Genomic DNA, 23,274 nt, shown 5'->3' with positions numbered 1-23,274 from the left:
ATCAGTTTATTTTTGATGTTAAGAATTTTTGCCATATTATCAAAATGTATCCATTAAACACAGGATGGTAAAAAGTGTTTTAATGATTCATTAATTCAGCTCATACTGAAGAGCACTTGCCATGAATGAACTAGACTTTGAAGGTGGTGGGTTTACTGTGGCATAACAAGAGGCATAGTCCCTGTACCCGAAGAGCTCACCTTTTATTAAAAGAAAAAATCATTAAGCAACTACACCAATAGCAACAGTCAGTTGCAAAAGAAAAACCACAAGAAAAGAAAGAAAAGCAAAAAAGAAAAAAATGTCAAACTCCCCTTGTACATTATTTCTGCTCTTTTAGGAAACTGAACAAACAACTGAACCCAAACTGCTGGCTGTCTAACACATGGCTAAGAAAAGCTGAGAGCCAATGCTATCAGATTTGACCTATGGGATATTTTTAGTACACATTATTCTTAGAAACAGATTCCCCATTGTAACAATAATGTATCACAAATTAATACAAAGTATAATATGATTACATTTAAATATTTAGCCAAAGAGGAAAAGAGAAAAAATATACTCATTGCATGGCTGTAGGCAAACGGAATGGGCATGGCAGAGGAAGGGGCAGTCCATGGGATCTCTACAAGATGGCACTCACATGTTTTTCTTTGTTTTTATTTTCCACTTGGATCAAAGTCTGTATCTACATCTACATCTACATCTACATCTCCTTCTACCTATATGATTGTCAGAGATGGATTTACAATGAAGCTGAAGGTTTACTTCCTGAAGATTTTACTTCTTTAGTTCCTGAGGCCTTTTCAGGCCCTGCCATTGGCCTTAGTCATTCTATATTTATAATCTGATATTCTTCTCCTTAGTGAGAAACTCGCCCAAACGGTATAAGCTTCAGGCCCTGTAACACCTACATCTCCCCCTAGTACAAAACAGTAATATGATATCTGTTTCTTAATCTACTAGTCAAGTTCTGCCTTCTACACATTCTGACCATTCATTTTCCACCCTGTCCAGGACCTGGGGGTGTTAACTTGTGACTTCGCTGGAAGACCAAGGGTTCCAGCCAAAGCCCACCTCCAACCCCCTCTTACAATGTGCTCTTCACAATCGTAATTAGTGTGTTGATGAAGGTATTTTGCTTCCCCCCCTTCTATTTTTTAAACAGTTGTAATGACAACATATACATAAGGGTTTCCTTTTTCCAATTACTATCACGTCATGCAGATGTCTTCACAGTCATCACTGAGTGGCTTCAGCATAGCCCACTAAGCAAACAATCCATCAAGTAAGTATATAAAAACTTGCTGGTTAATTCCCTTACTATTGGAAATTTAGGACTGTAACACTGGTTGTAATTCAGATGGAACTTAAAAAGTAATTGGACAGGGATGTCAGGCTCAGATATTAGGTCCTAGTGTAGTGTGTCCAAGATCAGCTGTAAAGCTCAATCAATTTGGGGATAAAGTCTAAGGTAACTCCAAGGCCCTTTGGCTTGAATCCGTAACAGATATTTGAGAGATTTTATTTATGCCCAAATTTCTCATTAGAGTCTGAGTCCTGTGAAGACAGAGTCAGGGCTACCTCATCCATCACTCTCCACTCAGGGCCTGGCTTGGTGCTTGGCAGATATGAAGTTCAATAAATATACTAAGAATGAGTTAACTAAGGGAAATCCACAGCGTTTAGAGGCTGCACCAAAACAACAAACAAAAACTCATGACACTGAAATTTGGAAAATATTAAATTAATATAGAAGGGAGAAGAGGTTGTAAAACGGGTACATATCAAACATCTTTCTGAATATTTATGTGATTCATAACTGAATGGCCAAAGCTTTCTTGCTGGGGACATTGCGAGGATCCTTCAATTTCTCTCTGTAAGTATATATTTCTCCCACAAGGCAGATGCTATCTTTAGAGGATATTTAATCAATAAAGGTGCCAATCAATTAATTCCACCTTTTAAAACTTTGCCTTTTCAAGCAATAAATGTCTTAATTTCCATCCTAATTTCCTTAATGAGATGTTAATTTCTTTAACTCAATGATAATAAGCACAGGTTGACTAAATTGAGAATGACTAGATACCCATTCACAAATGGGGCCATAGTCATTTTCTTAATGTTTTCATTTTTTCCCTACAGTTTTATAAAGCAAAATTTAAAAAGGCATTTGTCTTCTGTTTTTTAATATAGGCTATGATTCTCCCAGTTTTTGGCTTCTCTTCTCTCCCCAATCAGCTTTTATAATAAAGCAAAAATAAAACAGAACAAACACCTAAGCCCCAAGGGTTTTCAACCCCTTGGCTAATGTTTTCTGTCACTTTACTTGTATGTAATGGGACTGTTACTGTTTCACAAGAACTTAGGTTTTCTTTTCTAGGTTATTAAATAAAATAGCAGAAAGGAAAGAAGCAGAGAGTCCATTTGTTAATTTGATAAGTGCTTCCTGAGCCTGTCTGGGGCTGGGCACCGTGTGGAAGCTGTGCAGAGCCTGGGAAGGCAGACAATGGCCAGCCATCAGGAGCAAGCTCTGTTCCTGGGAGCTGGGTGAAGCCCGCCCACAGGCAGCACGCAAAACTCGCCTGTTCTATGACTGATGAGACTTTGGACATTCTTTCTGACTAACATCCTGCTCTCCCTATGAAATGTTCACTCTACAACCTGATAAGTTTATCTCATCTCATAACTGTGGTAGATGTTAAATAAAAAATAAAGAATATGTAAGTATTGAGAGACCACTCTGTAAAGGACAGAATTATCTAACTACTTTACTGGACCTCTGAAACTACTACATAATAATATTAAATGTAAACTGTAATTAAAAAATGAAAAAATACATGTGATTTATGTAAGCATTAAATATATATAAATATATCTATATATTTATTTATATATATATATCTCAAAGAGAAGAAAACACCATATTACTCAGAAAATATTAAGGTACAGAGTTAATTTATATAATTTAATAATTAACCTAATCAATTTAACACCAAATTTTATAAATCAGCACACAGAACATTTTAAAGTTCAGTCGTTCCTTCAAAAGGCATATAGGACTGTATTCTAACTGAGGAGTCAGCAAGTGACGGCCTGCCACAGGAAGCTGCACTGAAACACAGCACAGGGGAGTGCTCTGCCCTGCACCCTGGTGACCTGCCATGCTCCACACAGGGGACCCAAGCTTTGGCAGAACGCCCCGCGATCCTCCCTGGTCATGGCACGGAGGCGGATGATGAGGAGCTGCGCAAGGCCCCTGCCCTCCCACCTGCCTCTGTTCCGGGGCGGCTGTCATGGGGTAGTTTCTCATCGAGCTGCAGGTTATAGCCCTCGGCTGCAGCACGGGCTGGATGCCCTGCATCGCGGCACCCCAGTTCTCCTGCCGCATGGCCATCTGGCCCCTTCTGTGTTGATGTCATCCTGCGGGACAAGGGACATGTGTAGCTGACACTTTTTCTGCTCCTACTTTTGTTGTCTATGAAAATAATAAACTCTGAATCTAAAAGTGTATTATAGTCCTTGGCCTGATGCATCTGGGATCTGGGAGCCTTGCTGACACACAGCCACGCCCATTCATTAAGATCTGTGGCTGCTTCCATGCTGCAAGGACAGGGTTGAGTAGTTGCGACAGAAGCCAGACAGCCTGGGAAGCCTGCACATTTTCTCATTCCTTTCGGCGGCAGTGTGCCGACCCACCGATCTAATTAATGCACAATCCTTAAAATGACTTAAAAAGTCTTCATCAAAAGCCCTTCTCCCTTCACCACCCAGGAGCTACAATCTGTCGGGCCAGTTGGAGGATTGTGGCATTTCCCTGGGCAGAACAGGGGATGGTAGTGGGGATGGGGTGGGAATAACAGCCTGATTTTTGGATGTGAGTATTACAGTCTGAGTCCTGTGACCATCATTTTCTTCCTGAAGCAATGAAATGGGGACTCTCGGCTCTCTGCCAGAGTCTGTTTTCCTGCCAGTATAAGATTATGAGGTTACGTTGGTAATTTTATCAGCAGAAATGAAGACAGTGGCTATTTTTGGCTGCTCTAGCCTGTGCATCCCTGTGAACATCGTTTTCCACTTTCAAGACCTCACGCCACTACTGGGGAGCCCGCAATGGGCACCCGGTGCACATCAGGTGGTCCCAGGATGACAACCGCTCACCCACCTGCCACTGTCATATGCTGTGCCCATATCTGGGCCTCTTCTGATTCTCCAGGTTCCTCACAGTTCAGTAACTGTTCATTCAATCTATGAAACTAATACATACATGCAGTAAATAAGTCCTAGAGCACAACCAGATGCATAGAGGAGAAAATTTCTCTTGCACTATACACTGCAGAAGTTAATAGCCCACTCTGATGAGAGATTCTTTGCATAATTTCCTAATGCTATTAATTAAATGGTTGTGCAAAAAGAGCGCTAAAATTAAAACACATATTTTTTCTTATTTTTTGAGATCAAATCTGACTAAAATATTTGTTTTAAATATTTTTCTTTCAAAACAATTGTCTCAGAAAAACAGCTCTTTGAAGTTAAAATGTTGTGCTGTTTGTCCCAAGTTACAGTGAGTCCCATGGATGGTGCAGGCCTGTGGGTGTGCAGCCTCCCTTGAGGTTCCAGGATCACCTCTAGAAAAACGGGAGAATGGAGACTCACTTTAGGATAACCAGGGGAAGCGAAACTCCTCTGGTCTTCTGGGTCTGGCAAATAAAGAGGAAACTAATGGGAAGAAGCCATGACCAGTTGTTAGTAGACCTGAGTTTGGCTGGTCCTGATATTAACTAGCTCTGGCTCTTGGGAAGTGTCACACATGCAAAATACCAGCAGCGCACAGCTGGTCCGCTCTGAAACCTGACCACTGAGCGTGAGGCCCTCATTGTACCAGAGGCAGCACAGAGGACCAAAGGTGAAGCCCAGGCTCTGGGGGCAGGAAGTCCTGGCTCTGAACCTGAGTTTCATGTCGCAGGAGCTATGTGACCTTGAGCAGGACTCCAAAAATCTAACTCGCCACTTCTTCATTTGAAAAATAGAGAAGGTATATGACTTTACTCTCAGGGTATGTGATTAAGGTGATAAAATGATTAAAGAGTGATAAAATCTAGCACACTGCCAGGTACCTAAAAGAAATTTGTGGAAATGTATCAATTGTTATCACTTATAAGCATTTTTAATAATGTGCATTGCCTTTGAAAAACAGATATTCTTAAAAATGAAAAATGTGAATATGATTAGTTAAGCTCAATTCCTCTTCTTAAACACTTCAAGATTCATTGATAAAATTGAGTTTCTAGTAATAGCTAAAAATTATATTGTACTACAAAAAATACACTTAACAAAGAAATCAGTAACCATCTGTTAGCTGTTATTCTGTTCTTATTTTGTGTACTGTTAAAGGCATATTTCTGGAAAGTTGACAGTGCTTTTGTCAAAAAAACAAAACAAAACAAAACAAAAAAACCCCCACCATTTTCTCCATATAATTCACGCCAAAAAAAATCTGGTCACAAAGATATTAGTTTCTTAAAAATGGATTCTTTTCTCCAGCTAATTTTCTCTAGGAGAAGGAGAGTAGAGAAACATATTAGAAAGAATCCAGAGAAACTCTTGAGTTTAATCTTCCTATTTTGTTTTCTCAGCTGGAACTGTTAAGGATCAGATGCAAACCACCCCCTACTGAGTGCGGGCACACAGAGACCACAGTCCGTCAGTCTGCAGAGAAGCACCTGGACAAGTAAGTAGCAGGGAGATGAAGCTCTGGGTGTAACTGAAAAATCTTCTCCCTACAGGAGCCTGATGAGGATAGACCAGTGACCTTATTTTCCTTGACAGAAAGAGGGAGCTGTGAAGTGCTCCCTGGCCACTGCACCTGGTGGCAGCCAGCTCCTGGGGATTCATGAGCAGCTTTGAAGGGCAGCTGGGGAAGATGCAAGAGCGGGCCCTGTGAGGCCTGGCTTCTGGGAGCTGATGCAGAGCCTAGCTTCCTAAATTACAAGGAGCTAAGCACATGCAACCCGGGTCCAATGAAGGAAAGCACCATGAGGGGGTGACCGGCCTCATGCTTTGCAAGCCATAACTCCTTTCTGGCACCAGAAACACCTGATATACCACACAAGCTTATGTCTTCCTGCACCTTAACCTGGATCAAGCACCCAACGAAGTCACCATTGGAGCTCAGAACTCACTGGGAGGGAGCCGCAAGACTGGGGCGCTTCTAACTGCACCCTGATTTGTGACATGTCTGCTGGCAAGACCCCAACGCTCCCTGACTCCCACTGAGCCATCAGCAACGGGGCAGAATAATTCCTGCCCTAAATTGCTCCTGCAAGGGACACAAATCCAAATTGAATCAACCATTGGTTAGTTAGGAAAAGGGTGCTATAGAAAAGCTAGTTGGTAAGGAATATCACTATTTGGTATCAATGCTCCCAATAGCATTGTTATTAGCTGGGAGGTCCCTTGTGTTACTTCTCAACACTAATACCAAAGGAGGCATCATAGTAGAGACTTCATTTTCGAGAATGACCCAGAAGGGGCTATTATAATAATGTTTATTATACCTTAAACTTTCCTTCTATACAGGAACACTCACTTTGCAGGGTGCTTTAAGTTTTGTACTCTATACATTATCCCATTTTTATTCTCCAGTAATGTGCAAGTTAGATAAGAGAGTGAGGTTTCCAGTGCTACAGTGACATGTCAAGAAACAGCACATGCAGGTCTGTGATGTGACTTCAAGCTTCTGAATCCCACCACTAGTACCACTGGGTGCCTGGTTTGAGAAAGAGTGACCTGTGTATGATGCCTGTGAGTAATATATCCAAACATCCACTTCTACCCCAATTCTGCACTGACGCCCTCTTTGGGGCACTGGAACTAGTAAGAGGCTTGATTCCTCAGAATGTTTAAGGTTAGGATATCCCAGGGGCAAGCCTGTGTCATGGGCCAGAGCACTTATGCAATACTTCAACATTACAGTGCTGGTCATGCACATAACTTTACAGTTTCCAACCACCTGGGCCTGCATTTTTCCAAACTGAACTTCGAACATCAATGTGGTCAATAAAAGACACCACATGACAGATCAGCAGATTGGCCTAAGGTGTGAAAAAAAGATGTGATGGCACATGGGTTTCCCTGCACCTGCAGAAATGCCCTTCTCCTTCCCTCCTCCCAGTGGCCTGGTGGTCCCACAACCTCAGGAGAGAGACAGCGCCCCAAGACAGCTGATGCCCAGGACAGCGCTGTGAGGACTGCCCAGAAAGATGATGCCCATTGCTCCTTCGGGTGTGTGGGTTAGCTTTGGCTGGAGGAGGACACATACTTCAAATTGTTCTGTGTCTGATACATACTGGGGTATACATAGAGAGACTGTGTACATACACACACATATTACACAACTAAAATTAAACTTGTGCTAACTTAATGCAGGAACACCAACTATCAGTGTTATCACTGAGTGTCCTAAGGCACCGAATAATTTATTATAACCCTGACAGTTGCCTGTACACGTTATAATGTGGCTCCTCCTCCACAGGTAACTGGTGGGTTATTTCCATCACAGTAAATCGGTTTGCATCAAAACTCTGCATCCTGGGACTCAGGATTCACAAGGATGTTACGGCTCTGCTGCTATTCAACCACAGGGAATTTAAAGCCCTCCAACCCCTCTGTGGGCGCAGCTACAAGGAGCACCAGTGGACAGACTGGACTCCAGGGCTGCCCTACCTGCGTGTGCGGTGGAACTGGCACCTCTTCAACTGGATCTTGGCCACATGCTCCCGCAGGCCCACGAACAGGACGCTCTGGCTGTGGAGGATCTGTAGGCTCCTGATGGGCTCCCTCCGTCTCTCGGGGAAGAGTTCGATTTCTTCCAGCAAACAGCTGCCTGAGCTCTGAGTCAGGGGCGCCCGCACCTTTTTGATGGTGCCGTAATCTGCAAAGACAACAGGGAAGGAAGGGAGTAAGCTCAGTGGGTCTCCCAGGTCACTGGGCAGCTAAGTAGCTATGGTTTCCCTCCAGCCTGGCTGCACAGAGAATCCTCTGAGGAGCTCTGAAAAATGCTGATGCCTGGGCCCCCGCCCAGACCTAGCAAATCTGCTGCACTGGATGTGGACACAGGCGCCGGCCATCTACCGCTCTCGGCGGACTTAACACGCAGCCATGGAAGGCAAGCGCGCTGCTACCATCTGCCTCATCCTGGTGCAAGTCTGGACACCAGAGCTGGCTGCAGTTCAAAGGAGCCAGCTTAGTGCCATCCCATGTGGAACATCAGGTGCCAGAAATTCTTAAGAGATAATCTTGGATTTCTAGTGTCAGACGGGCTGACTGCCTCTGCAGCAGGCAGTACCTGGCCATGGGAAACTACGCATGTCTGGGACAGCGAAGGCGGCCCCTTTTCCTTCTCTGTCTGTCTTCTTCCTCTATTTCGATCACCTCTTTCCTTTTTTCCCTCTGATGTTCTTTGGGATGCATTTCTTGGTCTCAACTCCAAAAAGTCTTATTTTCTGTACTATAAATATCCATTTCTGACCCGGACCCCTCCTATCTGCAGGTTTTCTGCTCACTGTGTATTTCTGCTTATTTATAAGCTCTGCCCAAGGAGGAGCATCCCTGAACCACGCAGACTCCTCACATTGGCTGGGAAGAGCATGGAAGAAGGGCCTTTCAGCCAGTGAAGGGCGCAGCATGGTCAATGCCATGTGTCAGAGACACAAACTTGAAATGCATGGTGTTCTCCATGGTGTGCTGCAGCGAGGCCCCAGCTACCAGCCTGCAATCCCAGGGCGTGAACCCAGCCCTCTAGAAGCGCCTCCCCCGCAGACCTCATCAATTCCTCAAATCATTCCAAAGGTACTGGCTGAATAAGACCCAGCAGGGTGCAAAGTTTCCAACATTTTTATTCTGTGCACACAGGAAATGAGGCTAGGAAGTGACCTAAAACCAGAAGTAAATGATGAACCTTTGGCACCTCCTGTTAATCATTAATCTTGGAAGACTGGATAGAAAATACTTTTCAGTTTTCTGTTTTTGTGCAAGTCTTTAGAGATGTTTTCATTTGAGAGAAAATACATATGCAGACATGTATCCTCCTGAATTTATTTAAAAACAGGTATCTGAAACATCCCCACTGAACATGAATTGATTATGAACTGACTACAATGTAATACGTGCAGTATTAATTAAACTATTGCTTAATTTTATTTTAAGCTGGTTGGTTAAATGTGTTTGAGAAAGTCTAAGTATAAAAGACATAATTATGCTGTATGCTGGGATGATTAAAAACATAGTACCTGTCTTTGAGGGGGAAAATATGTGTCTATGAGCAGAAGGGAAAGAGAGAGGAGGAGGAAGGAAGAGAGGGAGGGAAGGAGGGAGGGAGCACCTATGGAACAGGGAGGCAAGTATTTTAACAAATACACTTTATATAAACTTAGGTGAGCAAGACAATTTATATGACTTTACAGTGTAAGCCAACTTAATGTTGACTTGGAAATCGCAGTTCCCAGCTGGTGGGAAACACAGCTTCAGTGACACGGCGGTCTTCCTGCCCGGCACACTGTGGAGCAAGACTACACACACAGCACCAAGGCAGTGACGGGGACCAGAGGGGAGCTTCGGGGAAGGTGACTGACAGCAGGCATTCCAGCCTCAGCACCCCGAGAGGAGGTCCTCACAAGGGGAGGGAGGGGACAGCTTTCCTGTGGAGCAGTGACAGTACAGCTGCCCCTTGGACCTTATGATGACAGGAGACACTGACTGAGCCAGAGGATAGATAGAAGGAGGATCACCACCACCCAGTGGACAGCAAGGCTCCTGTGAGAGCTTAAGTAGAAGACTCTCTGGGCAAAACAGAGTATGCTGTAGCAATGCAGGCGTTGGGGCGGGGCAGGGGCAAAGGAGTTGGGAGTCCAGCTGGCGAATCCACGCCTCGTGTCTGATACTACACCCTTTTCATGGGAAATATGGCCAACAGAACTAAATCCTGTGCAACAGTTTGGCAAAGACGCCTTCCTGTTTCTCATTTATTTTTGATAGATTATTACTCTGAGAAACCTGCCCAAATAATAGTTCAAATGTCAATATGCGCACATGCATTTCAAACCCTTAAGCAACTGCAGATTAAAAAACCCAAATTTAAAAAGAGTTTTAATAATGTGACTTAAAAGAAATAACCACCATAGATCAAAACTTGTCAGCGTATGTGCTGCACACCTGGACTCGATTTCCAGCTGACTCGGAGGTGACAGCAGCACAGGGCTTATTCAGAGAGCGGTACTTAGTGTGGATAAGTGATGGCCTGGGTCTCCTTCCACCTCTGTGCCCCTGATCCCATGAGGCGGCTCCTGAAGCTCTCCCTCCCCTGGCACCAGGGTCGGCGCATCTGGAACACCCACCCCCACCCTACAGGCCACACACAGCATTTAGAAAGTTCCTTTGGTTTCCTTTGAAGTCTGTCCTTCCTCAGCCTGCACCTGGTTTTGCTCTGTGGCCAGAACACTTACCTTAGCATAGAAAACCTTTCCTACCTGGATGTCTCCAGAACACTCTCTCCTCTCCTCACTGAGCCTTCACCAGCAGGACACACATGTGACCACGCCCCTCTCCTGCCTCAAACCCTCTGCATGAGGTGCCAACACTGTCCCGAGTCATCCATGGGCCACGCTTGGCCTGAGCATCTCTAACCTCCACTCCCACCCCCCACCGCTCTGTACTCCAGTCTCCAGGGGGCTTGCAGCACAGAGAGCCTGCAATTGCCTTGTTCCCTGTACAGGCAGGTCCTTTGCCTGAAGTGGCCTCCCAGCCACCTTGCTCTGACTCCTGCTGTCCTGTGTCCTTGCTCAGATGGCTGACAGTCCTCTCTGTGCCCCTCTGCCCACACCCAGGCACCTGTTTCCTCCTGTGGTGCCAAGGCCCAAGTCAGGGCATTCTTTCATTACTGACTTGCCTCTCTGCGGGGAAGTCTCCCGTGGGCAGGGATGGGATCTTGTTCTTCCCATCACAGGGGCCTGGTCTGGTGACTAATCATGACGACATAGAAATTTCTAAAAAGATATAACAAATATGTAACGTCGTGTACAATGTGTTTATGGTGTGCAATGTGCTGATTTAATACACGTACATACCGCAACGATAACCGTCCTAGCACTAACGAACGCCTCTGTCATGTCACGTGATTTGACTTCAAATGGGTAAATTTGAAACACAAAAATAACCAAGGAATTCCGAGGAATATAATTCTCTTTATGATGAATTAAATCAAACAAAGAAAAAGAAAGACTGATAAGACTCTATTTCAGAAAAAGATGGGTAAAGGAGTGGCATTTCTGAGTCTCCCAACACCAATGGAATGCCACTATACTGAAGTAGATACTTCATCAGGAGCTCTTTGGGGAGGATGCGCGGAACCCCCACCACCCAGCACCTTGACTGGTAGGCGGTGAATCAGACTTTTTATGTTCCATCGGGCTCTGGTCCCACGTTCTCCCCTCTATACACAACGCAACGTTGAAGCACACTTGCTCTGGAACTAGGATGCGGCAAAGTCATTGTTTCTTTTAGTGTCAGAAAGGCAGGGCCCAGATCATGAAAAAGACCAATGAACAAACATCTATTTCTTTCACACAACAGTGAGAGCTTCAGAGCACTTTACTTGTTGTTGTTCTTTTTGCTTTATAACATTTATCACAGTCTAATGGTTAATTTACTTGTTTCGCGGCTCCTACACTTCATGTTAAGTCCATGGGCCCTTCATCAGTAGGGCCACCTCGAAAGTGAATCATGTACCATCATTTTGTTTTCTATACTGCAATTTCAAAGAGTCACAAAACATTAGAGTTGGAAGGGACATACAAAAACATTTTGAATTTGGCAGGTGAGAAAAGCAAAGCCCAGAAAGGTTGAGTTACAAAGATCAGACTACTGGGCCCAAATTTAGGTCCTCTTCATATCGATTAAGGGCTGGTTTCTAAATCTTCAGAGGAATTTTTGTTTTGAAAGCATGTAAAGATAATATGCAATTCCAATAAGGATGAGTCAGTAATTGCATAGCTGCGGATTTCCTAAAAGATCAGGCAGACAGATAAAATTGTATTTGATGGCAGTTGTTATTCAAGGCAAAAATGAAGCCTGATTTATACACATGTGTTTATCTTATGGAATTCAAAAGAGATAATTAATGTATAAGTGGGGCCAAGCCCAGGACAGAACTGACTTCTCTATCAGGCTAAGGCTCTCATTTTCACTAGCTCGGGAAGCAACAAGAAATAGTCTAATGAAAAATACCTTCTATTTCAGTTCTGGTTTTTGTTTTTTTTTCCCAAGAGAATTAAGGTGTCAAAAGATTTGTTTAAATGAAAAAGTTTACAATTAAAATAAGAACCTCAAACCACTAATTGCTGTAGGTAATGTAAGCTCTGTCTTATGTAAGCTGTCATGCACATAATGCAGTTATTAGTTGTTGAAAATTAACCGTTTGTTTGACTTTGGGGGAAACTACCAATGTTCAGTTTGCTAACAAACATGAATTTAGTAGTTTTGGCAAGATTATATTACTAATCTTGATAGAGATGATCAAGTACAACAGTCCATCATTTGCTGTGCAAATATGCCTTATAGTCAGATAGAGATTGCTATGGGTTCCAAGTTCGTATGTTGAAGTTCTAACTCTTAGTACCTCAGAATGTAAATATTCTTAGCTCAGGGCCCTTAATGTAGCAATTAAGATAAAATTAAGATTAAGAGGTCATATAAGGGGTGCCTGATACAATGTGACTGGTGTCCTTAGCAGTAAAGGAAATTAGGATATAGATAAGTGCACCCACAGGAGAGAACACATTGAGAAAACAGGCATCTGCAGGCCAATCTGGGAAGCCTCAGAAGAAACCAGTGCTGCCGACACCTTGACCTTGGACTTCCAGCCTCTCGAACTGTGAGAAATAAATCTCTGTTGTTTCATCTAGCCCGTCTGCAGCACTTTGTTATCTTTGTTATGGCAGCCCCAGCAATACAGCACAGGGACTCCAGTCAAGAGTAGGAAATATAAAAATAGATTTTGTCACCCAGATAATATGGTCAAAGAAATTTCAAAAATAGACTGCCAATTATTTTCCCTATTTCCCTAAGATATTATGACTCAAATTCTAATGCAAAGGTAAAATTTTGTTAGACTCTAATTTTTTACCTTATGTGATCACAACATAAGATTTACATTATTAACAGGTTAGTATTTTCAAATATTGACATTAATTTTATTTAACGCACAAAACCTATACATGTAGTTATAGGTTAGAAAAGAGTGGGGGATGACACAGGATATGTAATGTTGTGAAGAACTGCTGCATTTTGATAAACATTTTGCAATAATTCATATGGCTGATGCAATTACCCATGACCTTTAGGCTAATGACTCTGGTGATCTTTGGGGGAAATTAGAGAGAACTAATGAGTGCTAAAGAATGAACTTTCAAATATCTGAGGAAAAGGTCGCTGATTATAATAAATTTCTTTTTGGAGGATTTATAGAATTTCAGCCTCATTCAAAGTTAAGAGTTTATGCAAAAAAAAAAAAAAAAAGAAAATCCCTTTGCAGGAAAGAAGTAAGGCAGGACAGAAGGAGGGAGCAAGGGTGTGATGGGGGAAAAAAAGTAATGTGGTCAGCTCAATAACATGTTCACTGTTGCTGGGAATTAAATCATTTTTGATTTCTCATACTTGTGTATGATCAGACAGCCTTCTGCCATTCACCCAAGCTTTAAAAATGAAGCAAACGGTAAATTTCATTATACCCTATGTGTGTACTGACTCCAACTCTGATACCCTGAGCAATGAGAAAAGACTCAGAGAAATTAATTCTTCTTACAAATAGCAGCCTGAAGTACTTCTAAAACTCATAATAAATATATATATTTCCTCTAAGGTTCAAAGGGAAAAAAAGGGTGCAGTGGCAGCATACTTTCTATATAGAAATCTTTTTGTTTTGTTTTGTTTTGTAAGAAAAGAAAAATGTCATACCAAGAAACAGAGTGCTAGTTCAGGAAAATGTGATATAAAGATGTAGGGGTTGTTGCGAAGCACTGGACAGTTAAATCTGTAATCTTGATTCCATTTTTCTCTTACTGCTTCTCTAAGTTTTGTCATGCTTTAAAGTACTGTTTATTATTCATCTTTCCATGTGCTGAATCCAGTATAGAAATTCAAGTTCTGAAAGGGGCGAGTGACCATTCTGACAATAGTCACCTGTGACAGGGCTGGATAGTCACTGCAGACACCAAGGCCACTAACCTGGGAAGCTAAATGACCTTATTTCCAATTGTGCATTTGAATGATTCCCCAACGCTGTATCTGAGGGCCGTTCCAGTGTTTGTCTCATTGACCCAGAGTTACTGCAGCATGAAAGAAAACCTTTTGTATTCTCAACCATTGCTGTTCCAACCATTATCCAAAAGGTAATGATGAAACACCCTGTTCCACTCACTGGGCAGCATGTTGTCATAGCAACAGATCATTATATAAAGTTCATCAATTCAGCCAGTCATTACACCAAAGAAGCAGACAGCTAATATGTTAGCCAAGTTCTTTCTTTTAACTTGTAATTGAGCAAATGAATTAAATTGGTCTTGGCACCGGGAGCTCAGCATTACATTTATATGGTAAAAGGAAAAAAACAGGTCTTCTTGGCTACTGTATACCTGAAAAAAAGATTTTAATTAACTCCGGTTATCAGATGCAACTAATGACTTATTTCTTCCCCAAAAGCATCTGTTAGCCAGTTGAAACATCCTACCCATAAATTACGTGCAATATTCTTTTACTTCAAGTACTATTTTAAGCCATTTTCCCACATCCTGACCTTTTCATCTATAAGCTTCTGGGAGCCAGGCTCTGGGGGACCTAGTCGGCCTTGTTCACTGGTCTCACTGGAGTCTAGAAGGGTTCCGGGCAAACAGTAGGTGCTCAAGCGGAGCACATGGTTCAGTGTGTGGACCCGGAAGCCCGATGACCCAGGTTAGACTCCTGGCTCCATATGACTCACGTGTCTGTGTCCTTTTCACCCTGGGGCCCAGCTCACAGGTCCAGGGCCACGCAGGAGGTTTATTCATGGAGAGGGCGTGGATAGTATCTGACACAAAGTCTTCTCTTTGTAAAAAATTATCATTATTTTTCTTGCTGCTTTGAGCTTGTTGATAGATTATAAGCCCTAATCAAATTTTGTCCAAAATGAGCAGGCTCCCTGCCTCTGTCTGCTCCCCATACGTGAGCCAGGAGGAGAGATGAGCACTCCATTACAGCAGCCTCTACTGCCTTGCTGCACAAAACCTCAAAAGTGCTGTTCAGTCCTCTAAATCATAACCTGATGTTTATAGGAAATTTACCACTGAAGTTTCCTGTGAATAAAAACTCTATTACATTTAAAACGAGAAGACAATTAATAGAGTCCTCTGGGTATCTTTTCTAAAGCTCTCATCTAACCCCACAGCTTAAATCTAACCCTCATCATTCTGCTAAGGAGGCAATTCAAGTTTCTAGAAGGAAATTACTTGCCTTAGATTTATCGTATCTAAATTACAAAACAGCCGCCCAGTTGGCAAAGTTGGCAGCCCTTCCCTGACAGTCACCAGGCAGGAATACGGAGTCTAAATTACCCTCTTCCCTCCAGCGGTGAAATTTACACTGCGTCTGATCCCATTAGGTGTGGATTGGGATGGTGGAGAAAAACCTATGCTAAGCACTTTTGTACTTTTGCAACATTAATTTAAAAGAAAAAGAGAGCTCTTTACTCAATGGAATAAGAAAATTACTTTGTCATTTTTCTGGATTGCTACATTATACTAATTATGAACTATAGCTTGTCTCACTTACTAAACTATTTGGTAACTAGAATTGTCACACTCCTCAGGCACGATCTTATTCACTCCCAAGGCTTCAAACTGATCTGAGGTCTCTCTTACCAACCCAAACCTCTCTTTTTAGCTTCAAAGGATTTCCAACCAGCTATCAGACCTACTCATGCAACTGGAACACAGCATATCCAGAACTGAGCTGTGTCTCCCCATTGGCCCAAATCTGTCCATGCACCTGAAATCCTGAATTCATTTTTTTAGGATAAAAATTCCAATCTGACTTCTCCTACCTTTCATCTTCATCTCCTGGCACTCCACCCACACCACCAGGTGACAAACTTTTCACCTTTCAGAATATCCGGCCTTTCTCTATCTATAGGTTTTGCATAATTTGTGCCTTCTCCTGGGAATGCCCATCCCATACCTTCTCCATCAAGAAATCATGGCCCTATCTCTGAGCTCCAGCTCCCACACTTCTCTGCTAGGGGGTGTTTCTGACTCTCCTAGTCCAGGTCTGTGGTTTCAAATCCTTATGCCTCTGGGATCTACAGGAAGAAATGCTTTACATTCTTGGTGGAAAGGATGGGGAGGAATAAGCCTACATCCTTTAACTGGACCTCGAAGGATGAGCAGGCACTTGCCAGATGGAGAAGGAAATGAGGGCATGTGAGGGAAGGAGGGTGGTCTGAACAAAGCAGGGAAGATCCCAGAAAACGATGGCTGGGAAATAGCACAATTTACATGGATTTGTGCAATGCCACAAACAACATCAAGGGCAAGAAAGTGCTGACTTCCACAAAACACTTTGGTCAGCTCTTTGGAATAAGGTAGTAGAGTTAAAGATTCTAGTACCATGTGAATTACCAACTTCAGCTTCCCAACCTATGGACCACTAATGGATTACAAACACACTGTAATATAGATCTCCTCCACTCACAGGGCAGAGCAGGTAGTTGTGTCCTGCCGGATTGGGTCCTCACGGCAGTTAAATGACCTTGACTTCTCCAGTGTACCATATACAAAATGTCATTTACTATGATCACCATGATTGGGAATCCCTGCTCTGAACAAAGTCCTATACAGGGGTTCCATGAGATGTAACAAGGATGCATCTTAGCAATACCACTTAGAGCAACAATACTAGAAACTACCCAAAGGTCAAATAACAAGATGACCTTACATTCAGGTAAACAAGGGAAACTGTATAGCAGTAAAGATTAAGGGACTTTAGACGCATGCATGAACATGAATGAAGCACTCACAGAAAAATATGGAACACAATTTTAAAGAGCAAATCTCAGGAAAATATACATAAATCCATTTACCTAAAGTTCAAAGTAATATAAAATTAAGCTATGCTATTCAAATATGATGAAATTATCAAAAGAGAGCAAGAAAATAATTAAAAAATTCAGGGTAGGGGTGCTTGGGAAAGGGGAAATGGGTTAGTGGGGGACAAAAAGCATCCCTCAGAACTCCAGTGTCGCTCTTCTATTTGACCTGGCTGGTGGGTAAATGGGGGCACCTGTTGTTCACTCCATATACATAACATTTACATGTAAAACAGTATTATGCTTGGAATCTCTAATTATTAAAAAAGCCTTCTTAAAAATGGAAAACTACTATATAGAATGCACCTCTTGACTTTCTTAAACAGCCATCTGATTCCTGGGGTGCAGATGTGTCACAGGGTGCAGAACAAAACTCTGACACTGGAGAAGATCAAATCACAGGTCAACAGAGATGTCAAAGTCCTGCTCACTGAAACTGGGTGAGAGGTCAGAGGCCAGTCAGGGCTAGATGAGCTGGCACTCAGCCTGTACCCTGGCGCTCCTGGCAGGCTCTGTGCTCAGGTGCAGGAAGACCCTAAAATCTGAGACCCCAGAGATACAGGTTAAGTCCTGCAGACAAGCTGTCTAATGAATCATCACAGGTCAATGATTCGGTAAAGACCAGTACAACTGGCTCATACGCAATCCATGCAGAGAGAAATTAATGCTGCCCACAAATATTTAAAACATACCAACATTAAGTAATCAATGCAATTTCTAATGAGAGGAAAAAAACATACTTTAACTCAAAGAACTGCAACTCCTTATAAAGACTGCTTTTAAAGACCCAATTTACCAAGGACAAGTCAAGGCCTTTGTGGTTGAGGCTATTTTTCACTTTGAACCAGTGCACTTTTTCTATGGTCAAGGTCAGATTTTAAAAATTAAGGGATCAAATCAATGAGGACCTAAATGGAGCTCCAACTCTGATTATTAATATTAGAGATCACTTTTAATACGAAGGCTGAGAATTTTGTATTATTTCAAAATCCCATAAGTGTATTTGAGTAGACAATTAGTGGAATTTTTATTATGGGCACAAATACATTATAATTGAGGCCTATAAAACCTCAACTTCTGCTGGTCTTAACTTAGGATCACTCTAAGGGACTTTTACTAATTGTAGACAACTTGCAATATTTTAGCCCCACATGGTAACAATGCTGAACACAAATTTCTGGTGGAACAAAGAAATCTTCTGTCTTAAGGAAACTCTCCTTTCCTTTCTCTCAACTCAAATTTAATTCCTCAGGTAAAAAAATTACATATTTAATCCGTTTCATTATACTCAGTTGGAACTCAAGAGTTAGACTAAAAATAGATAACAAGAACTGCCCTCCTGAACATTGTTTTAATCTCAGAATACTTTAACAATTTCAAACAGAGTTAAGCTTTTGTAGCCTTCAGAAATCCAAAACATGATGATAATCATTCACTTGGACAGAAAGTTAATTAATTTGCATTTATTGCTCTTAAATGGCTCAGAGTTTTTTTTTTTTTCTTTCATATTTGGTGTTAGTTAAAATAGACAATGGGACTGGATGATTGGAAGGATGGCTAGATGGACAGATGGGCAGACGGCTCCTCGCTTTCCACTTTTGAGGTATTTATTTTAGCTCTTATTAAGGTTGACCAATGCACAATAGGAGAAGACTTTCTTCCATCCCATTGATTTTTCTTTGGTCTGCAAGAGTAACTGCCTACAAATTTATAATTTCAAGTGTTCTTGATTTCATTCTTCATATAAAATGTCATTAGCAAAAGTCACATCCTCAGCTTCACCGTCCAACAGGTAAAGCAGGGAGGATCAGGCAGCTACAGCATTTGTCCCTAAGGATGTTAGCTTGAAACATCATCTCATTCTTAACATTATGGGAATTGTGTGGTTCTGTTCAAAGACCATAAAATACTTTATTTAAGAAATATCAACTTGGCCATCTTTATTTCAAAAAGGGAAGTGGGGAAAAATATTATAAACCAACAAATAACTGGGCATCTCTTGAACCTCACTTTGTGATTACATTATTTTTGAAAGAACCAAATTAAAAGATATTCTGATGTTGACATCTCTGCAATTGACAAATACCATGTCCACACCTTGCACACTGTCAATAATTGCACCTGTTGACCCAAATTACAGCTGGCTGCAGGTGGAAGAAAACCTGTGTTAGTTCATCAGGATGATTTGAGGAGAATCCATTTTATTTTCTAATGGGTTCCAGGAGGGAACTACAATATTAATATGTACGCCTTGCTCCCCACACCTTAGTGCTCTTACAGGTCCGTCAAATCTCTTCCTTGGACACTACGGGCTTTCTCTATCAACATCTCTGGAAAGGCTTATCTGCAAAGAAATGATGGGTTTATCTTTTTTCCCAGTCGCTCTGCTGTGTAACAACTTCTGCAAGAAAGTTCATACAAAATGTCATTGTTGATGATATCTCATCATGCAGTGGACACTGCAATTATTCCTTCCCAGTCCTTGAGTGCACTGCTGTCTGCTTTAGAATTTAATTACCTAGAGGCCAATGGCTAAATTTGCTTAGTAATGGTTGGCTATTACTGCCAGGCATAATGTCCTGCCAATATACAAGGATATACAGGGATATATGCAAGTTATCAAGGACAGGGGAATGTGCTTACATGAAGAATAAAAAAAGGGAGATATTCAAAACCAACCCTACAAGTAATTTGGCTGCTATGATCAGATATGGTTCCACTTTGGCCCAAGCAACCTGACACCTTTGCAAAGCCCTCCTTACCGTGTCCTATGTGCTAGATGAAGCCATTATAGAAAGGTTTACTTTGAAGACAGCCTTCTTTGCAATGGATGAGAAAAGGTAGCACTCTGGCCATCTGAGGGGTGCCCAGTTTTCCCAGTGCCGAAATTCAAGTTGTTAACACATTGTAATGAAATCAAATTATTCCAGGTTTTATGGAACTAGAAAGAATTTTGTTTTCTGATTGAACAGCTTAGAGAATGGCTGTAGTAGGCTAGTTGATGGTGATTTCACCTAGTATTATAATGCCCACCAGCAACATGGAAGCGTAGTGGAGTTCTAAATCTCTGCTCCTTGCATTGCCCAGGAGATCCATAAACCTCATCAGAGAGGCCCACGGCAACCCTGGGTGGTGCACAGTCTCTCCTTGTGGGAATCCTGAAGGCTCCCCAGGGGTCCTGAAGTACCTGGGTGTCAAGGAGGCCATGCCTCCTGGGGGAGAGATGCAGTCACCTCAATGCCTATAGGCGACTTGAGAAGGACACCACTGGCAGGGTGTTTATCCCTCCAGTCAGGAAAAGAACACACATCCTGGTCATAGGATAAAGAAAGGAAAGAGGAGAGAGTAGAGATGGTGGGAGGAGTGCAAGCAGAGATTGGGTAGCCCTTCCATTTTTATTGTTGCCAGGCAAGGATAATTTTTTGCTTATTCATTTTAATTTGTGCAGGAATTAATGTTAAGTGCCATAAAGTATATGGCATTTCCCTCTTGACCTCCTCTTCTACCCTACAGAATTTTTTTTTTCAGTACATTCGCTCACAGAGCCCTGGGGCCAATGGGAAACGATTTCATTCTGCCACAAGCAATTCGGTCAGGTCTAGATCACCAGACATGGAGCAAGTAGTTGATGCAACAGGTAGAGCAAACTAGGGGAAGAGCTGTTTTTCCCTTAAATATGAACAGCTTTAATTACAGGAGGAGCTGTTTGCCCCAAGGAAAACGTTTGATGCTTAATTTAAAACTTTAAAAACTGAAACACATTTAGAAGTTTTTCAGTTTGCTTTTGTGTCTGTTTTTGTTTTGGGTGGGGGTGGATAGCATGTGTGAGGTAGGGGGCACCCAAGAGACCACATATGGGAGGCAGGCAGATTGGTAAAACGGGTTCCCCCACTTGAGTTGCCAGATCTGAAAATGGTGCTATGTCACTTAGGTGATTAGATGACATTATATGGCAACAGTGAAGGGATTCAGCAGATGTCTTTAGACTTTGGGTAGTGAACACCCCATACAATATACAGATGATATGTCGTAGAATTGTATACCTGAAACCTATGTAATTTTATTAACCAGTGTCACCCCAATGAATTCAATAAATAATTTTTAAAAAAGGATTTCAAAAAAGTTGACTTTCAGTTAACCAAAGTGGGACTATCTTTCATGGGCTTGGTCTTATCAGGTGAAAGCACCCAAAAGAGGGTCAAAGCGGGCCTAGGCCCTGAGAACAAAGGCTCCCATTGCAGGCTGGATACAGCAGGAGGTCACATGGATGTGAGTACAGGGGAAGGAACCACATGTGGTCTGTGCAACATGGGACCGGCCTCTGCCAACAACCTGAGTGAGCTTGGAAGCGGGTTCTTCACCAGTCTGGCCTTCAGATGACACTGCAATCCACCTAACATCTAAAACACCTGCAGGTGACCCTGCTTAGCAGTGTCCAGGCTTCTGGTCCATGGAAAGTGTGAAATAACAAGTGTAAGGTTTTTGAAACTGCTAATATTATGATAGTATGTCATATAACAACACAAAACTAGTAAATCTCTGAGTATCCCATTTAACACCTTGTGGAACTGTTTGCAAAACTGGGTATCTCCTTCTGAGGCCAGAGACCCTGCTCCCGTTGAAGAAACAGGACCTTCTTTCAGCACACAGAACCAGGTGACGGTGTCAGTGGGCCCCTGCCCCAAGTACGGTGACTGTGCACACTGACCAGCAGCCTTCAGTGTGGCCTGGCCTGGCCTGGAATCCTCTTCACAGGCAGAATAATGGTGATTAGGTTCAGGGATTTCTCATTCTGGGGAATAGGAATCAAGAAATGAGGAAGGGGTGACTACTAACAGGGCAGCATAAACAGGTATCCTTACCATATTCCCATTGCTTGAAGTAACCAGAGAAAGTCTTCGTCACCACCAAAAGAACCTAATTCAAATTAAACATCATGACAAGGAAGGGCTGTAATCAAGATCTTATACATCGGATGGGTACTGATGTGATAAAAATGCTCCAACAACAAAAGAAATCACACACAGACTTGGAGGAGCAAGAGCAGTGGTGCCTTGAAGTTGATTTCTTAGCACAGCAATATTAAACCCTATTTGAACACAGAAAAGCCATTTGGGAACCAGAAGGCCAGGGCGCTTACAGGCTGCTCACACGTCTTTGGAACCTGGTTACGCTACACAACTGAGTTCAGGGTGCAGGTTACAGAAAATGGAGGCAGAGAACCAAACAACAAGATGACTTCTCTGAAGGTTCATAAGATGCTCTTCTAGTTTGTACGGTGAAATCACAGGAAACAGTGACAGCTGACCCCATCCCACCTTGACAGAGGTTCTCATGTGGGACGGGGGGGAGATTGTTCCTGACGTCTCCCACCTTAATGTTTGGAGTGCTTAAATCTGGGGAAGTGTACTTATATTTCTCTCATTAACCATTTCCTGAAATTGGCACCCTGACTTTCTCTCCACCTATGAGTCAGTTTTGCATCTTTATTCATAACTACAGTGAACGCTAACAACATCCCCAAGTGAAGCTGGGTCCTGACAGGAACCTGAGACTTGGCTTCATAGCCCTTGTGCACCTTCCTGGGTCGCGCGAATGCCTCTGGGAGAAGCAGACCTCTGCCTTCTGCCAAACGATCTTAAATGACCTCCTCTGTCTCACAAGTTACTAAGGCTTATGTGGATTTTTATTTTAATATCAACTCAGCCCAAGCAGTCTCTTAGAACTTTAAGCATGGAACAAAGGAAAAGGCTGCATGGAGCCGCATGTCACATTTAATCATCTAGCATTTGGCATTTATTAGGTTTCTGAGTATGATTTGAGTTCCAGCTCTGGTATCCATAAATACACCAGGGATCTTGCATTAAATTTGAGTTTACAAGAGGGTAATTCAGATAAACTGAAACTTGCAGGATGCCACTTTCATTACTAATAAAATCAGTGGTCTTACAGTGACAGAATAGGGATTTATTTCTTTGAAAGTAATTTTATTTTACTACTTAATTGATTATGTAATCATCATGGAGAAGATAGAGGGGAGAAACCTCATAGAATTTTACTATCCAAGTTCAAACACGATAGCATTTTCTCTCTTGAATTTTTTT

General features: G+C 42.3%; 1 protein-coding gene across 2 annotated transcripts in view; it reads right to left on the bottom strand.

Annotated features, from left to right (window-relative positions):
• The window catches only part of SEMA5A (semaphorin 5A), a 452,903-nt gene that overhangs the window by 107,261 nt on the left and 322,368 nt on the right, over positions 1-23,274 (bottom strand). For both annotated transcript variants that reach the window (XM_054578336.1, XM_054578335.1), the window contains exon 12: positions 7,726-7,933. In XM_054578336.1, coding sequence (XP_054434311.1) covers positions 7,726-7,933 — 208 coding nt within the window. The remainder of the gene's footprint in view (positions 1-7,725; positions 7,934-23,274) is intronic.

Source organism: Pteronotus mesoamericanus, unplaced genomic scaffold (genome assembly GCF_021234165.1).
Source record: "Pteronotus mesoamericanus isolate MK-2021 breed Mesoamerican mustached bat unplaced genomic scaffold, CSHL_Meso_final contig_50, whole genome shotgun sequence".
Taxonomy (NCBI): domain Eukaryota; kingdom Metazoa; phylum Chordata; class Mammalia; order Chiroptera; family Mormoopidae; genus Pteronotus; species Pteronotus mesoamericanus.
This window is presented reverse-complemented; position numbering and strand designations above follow the sequence as displayed.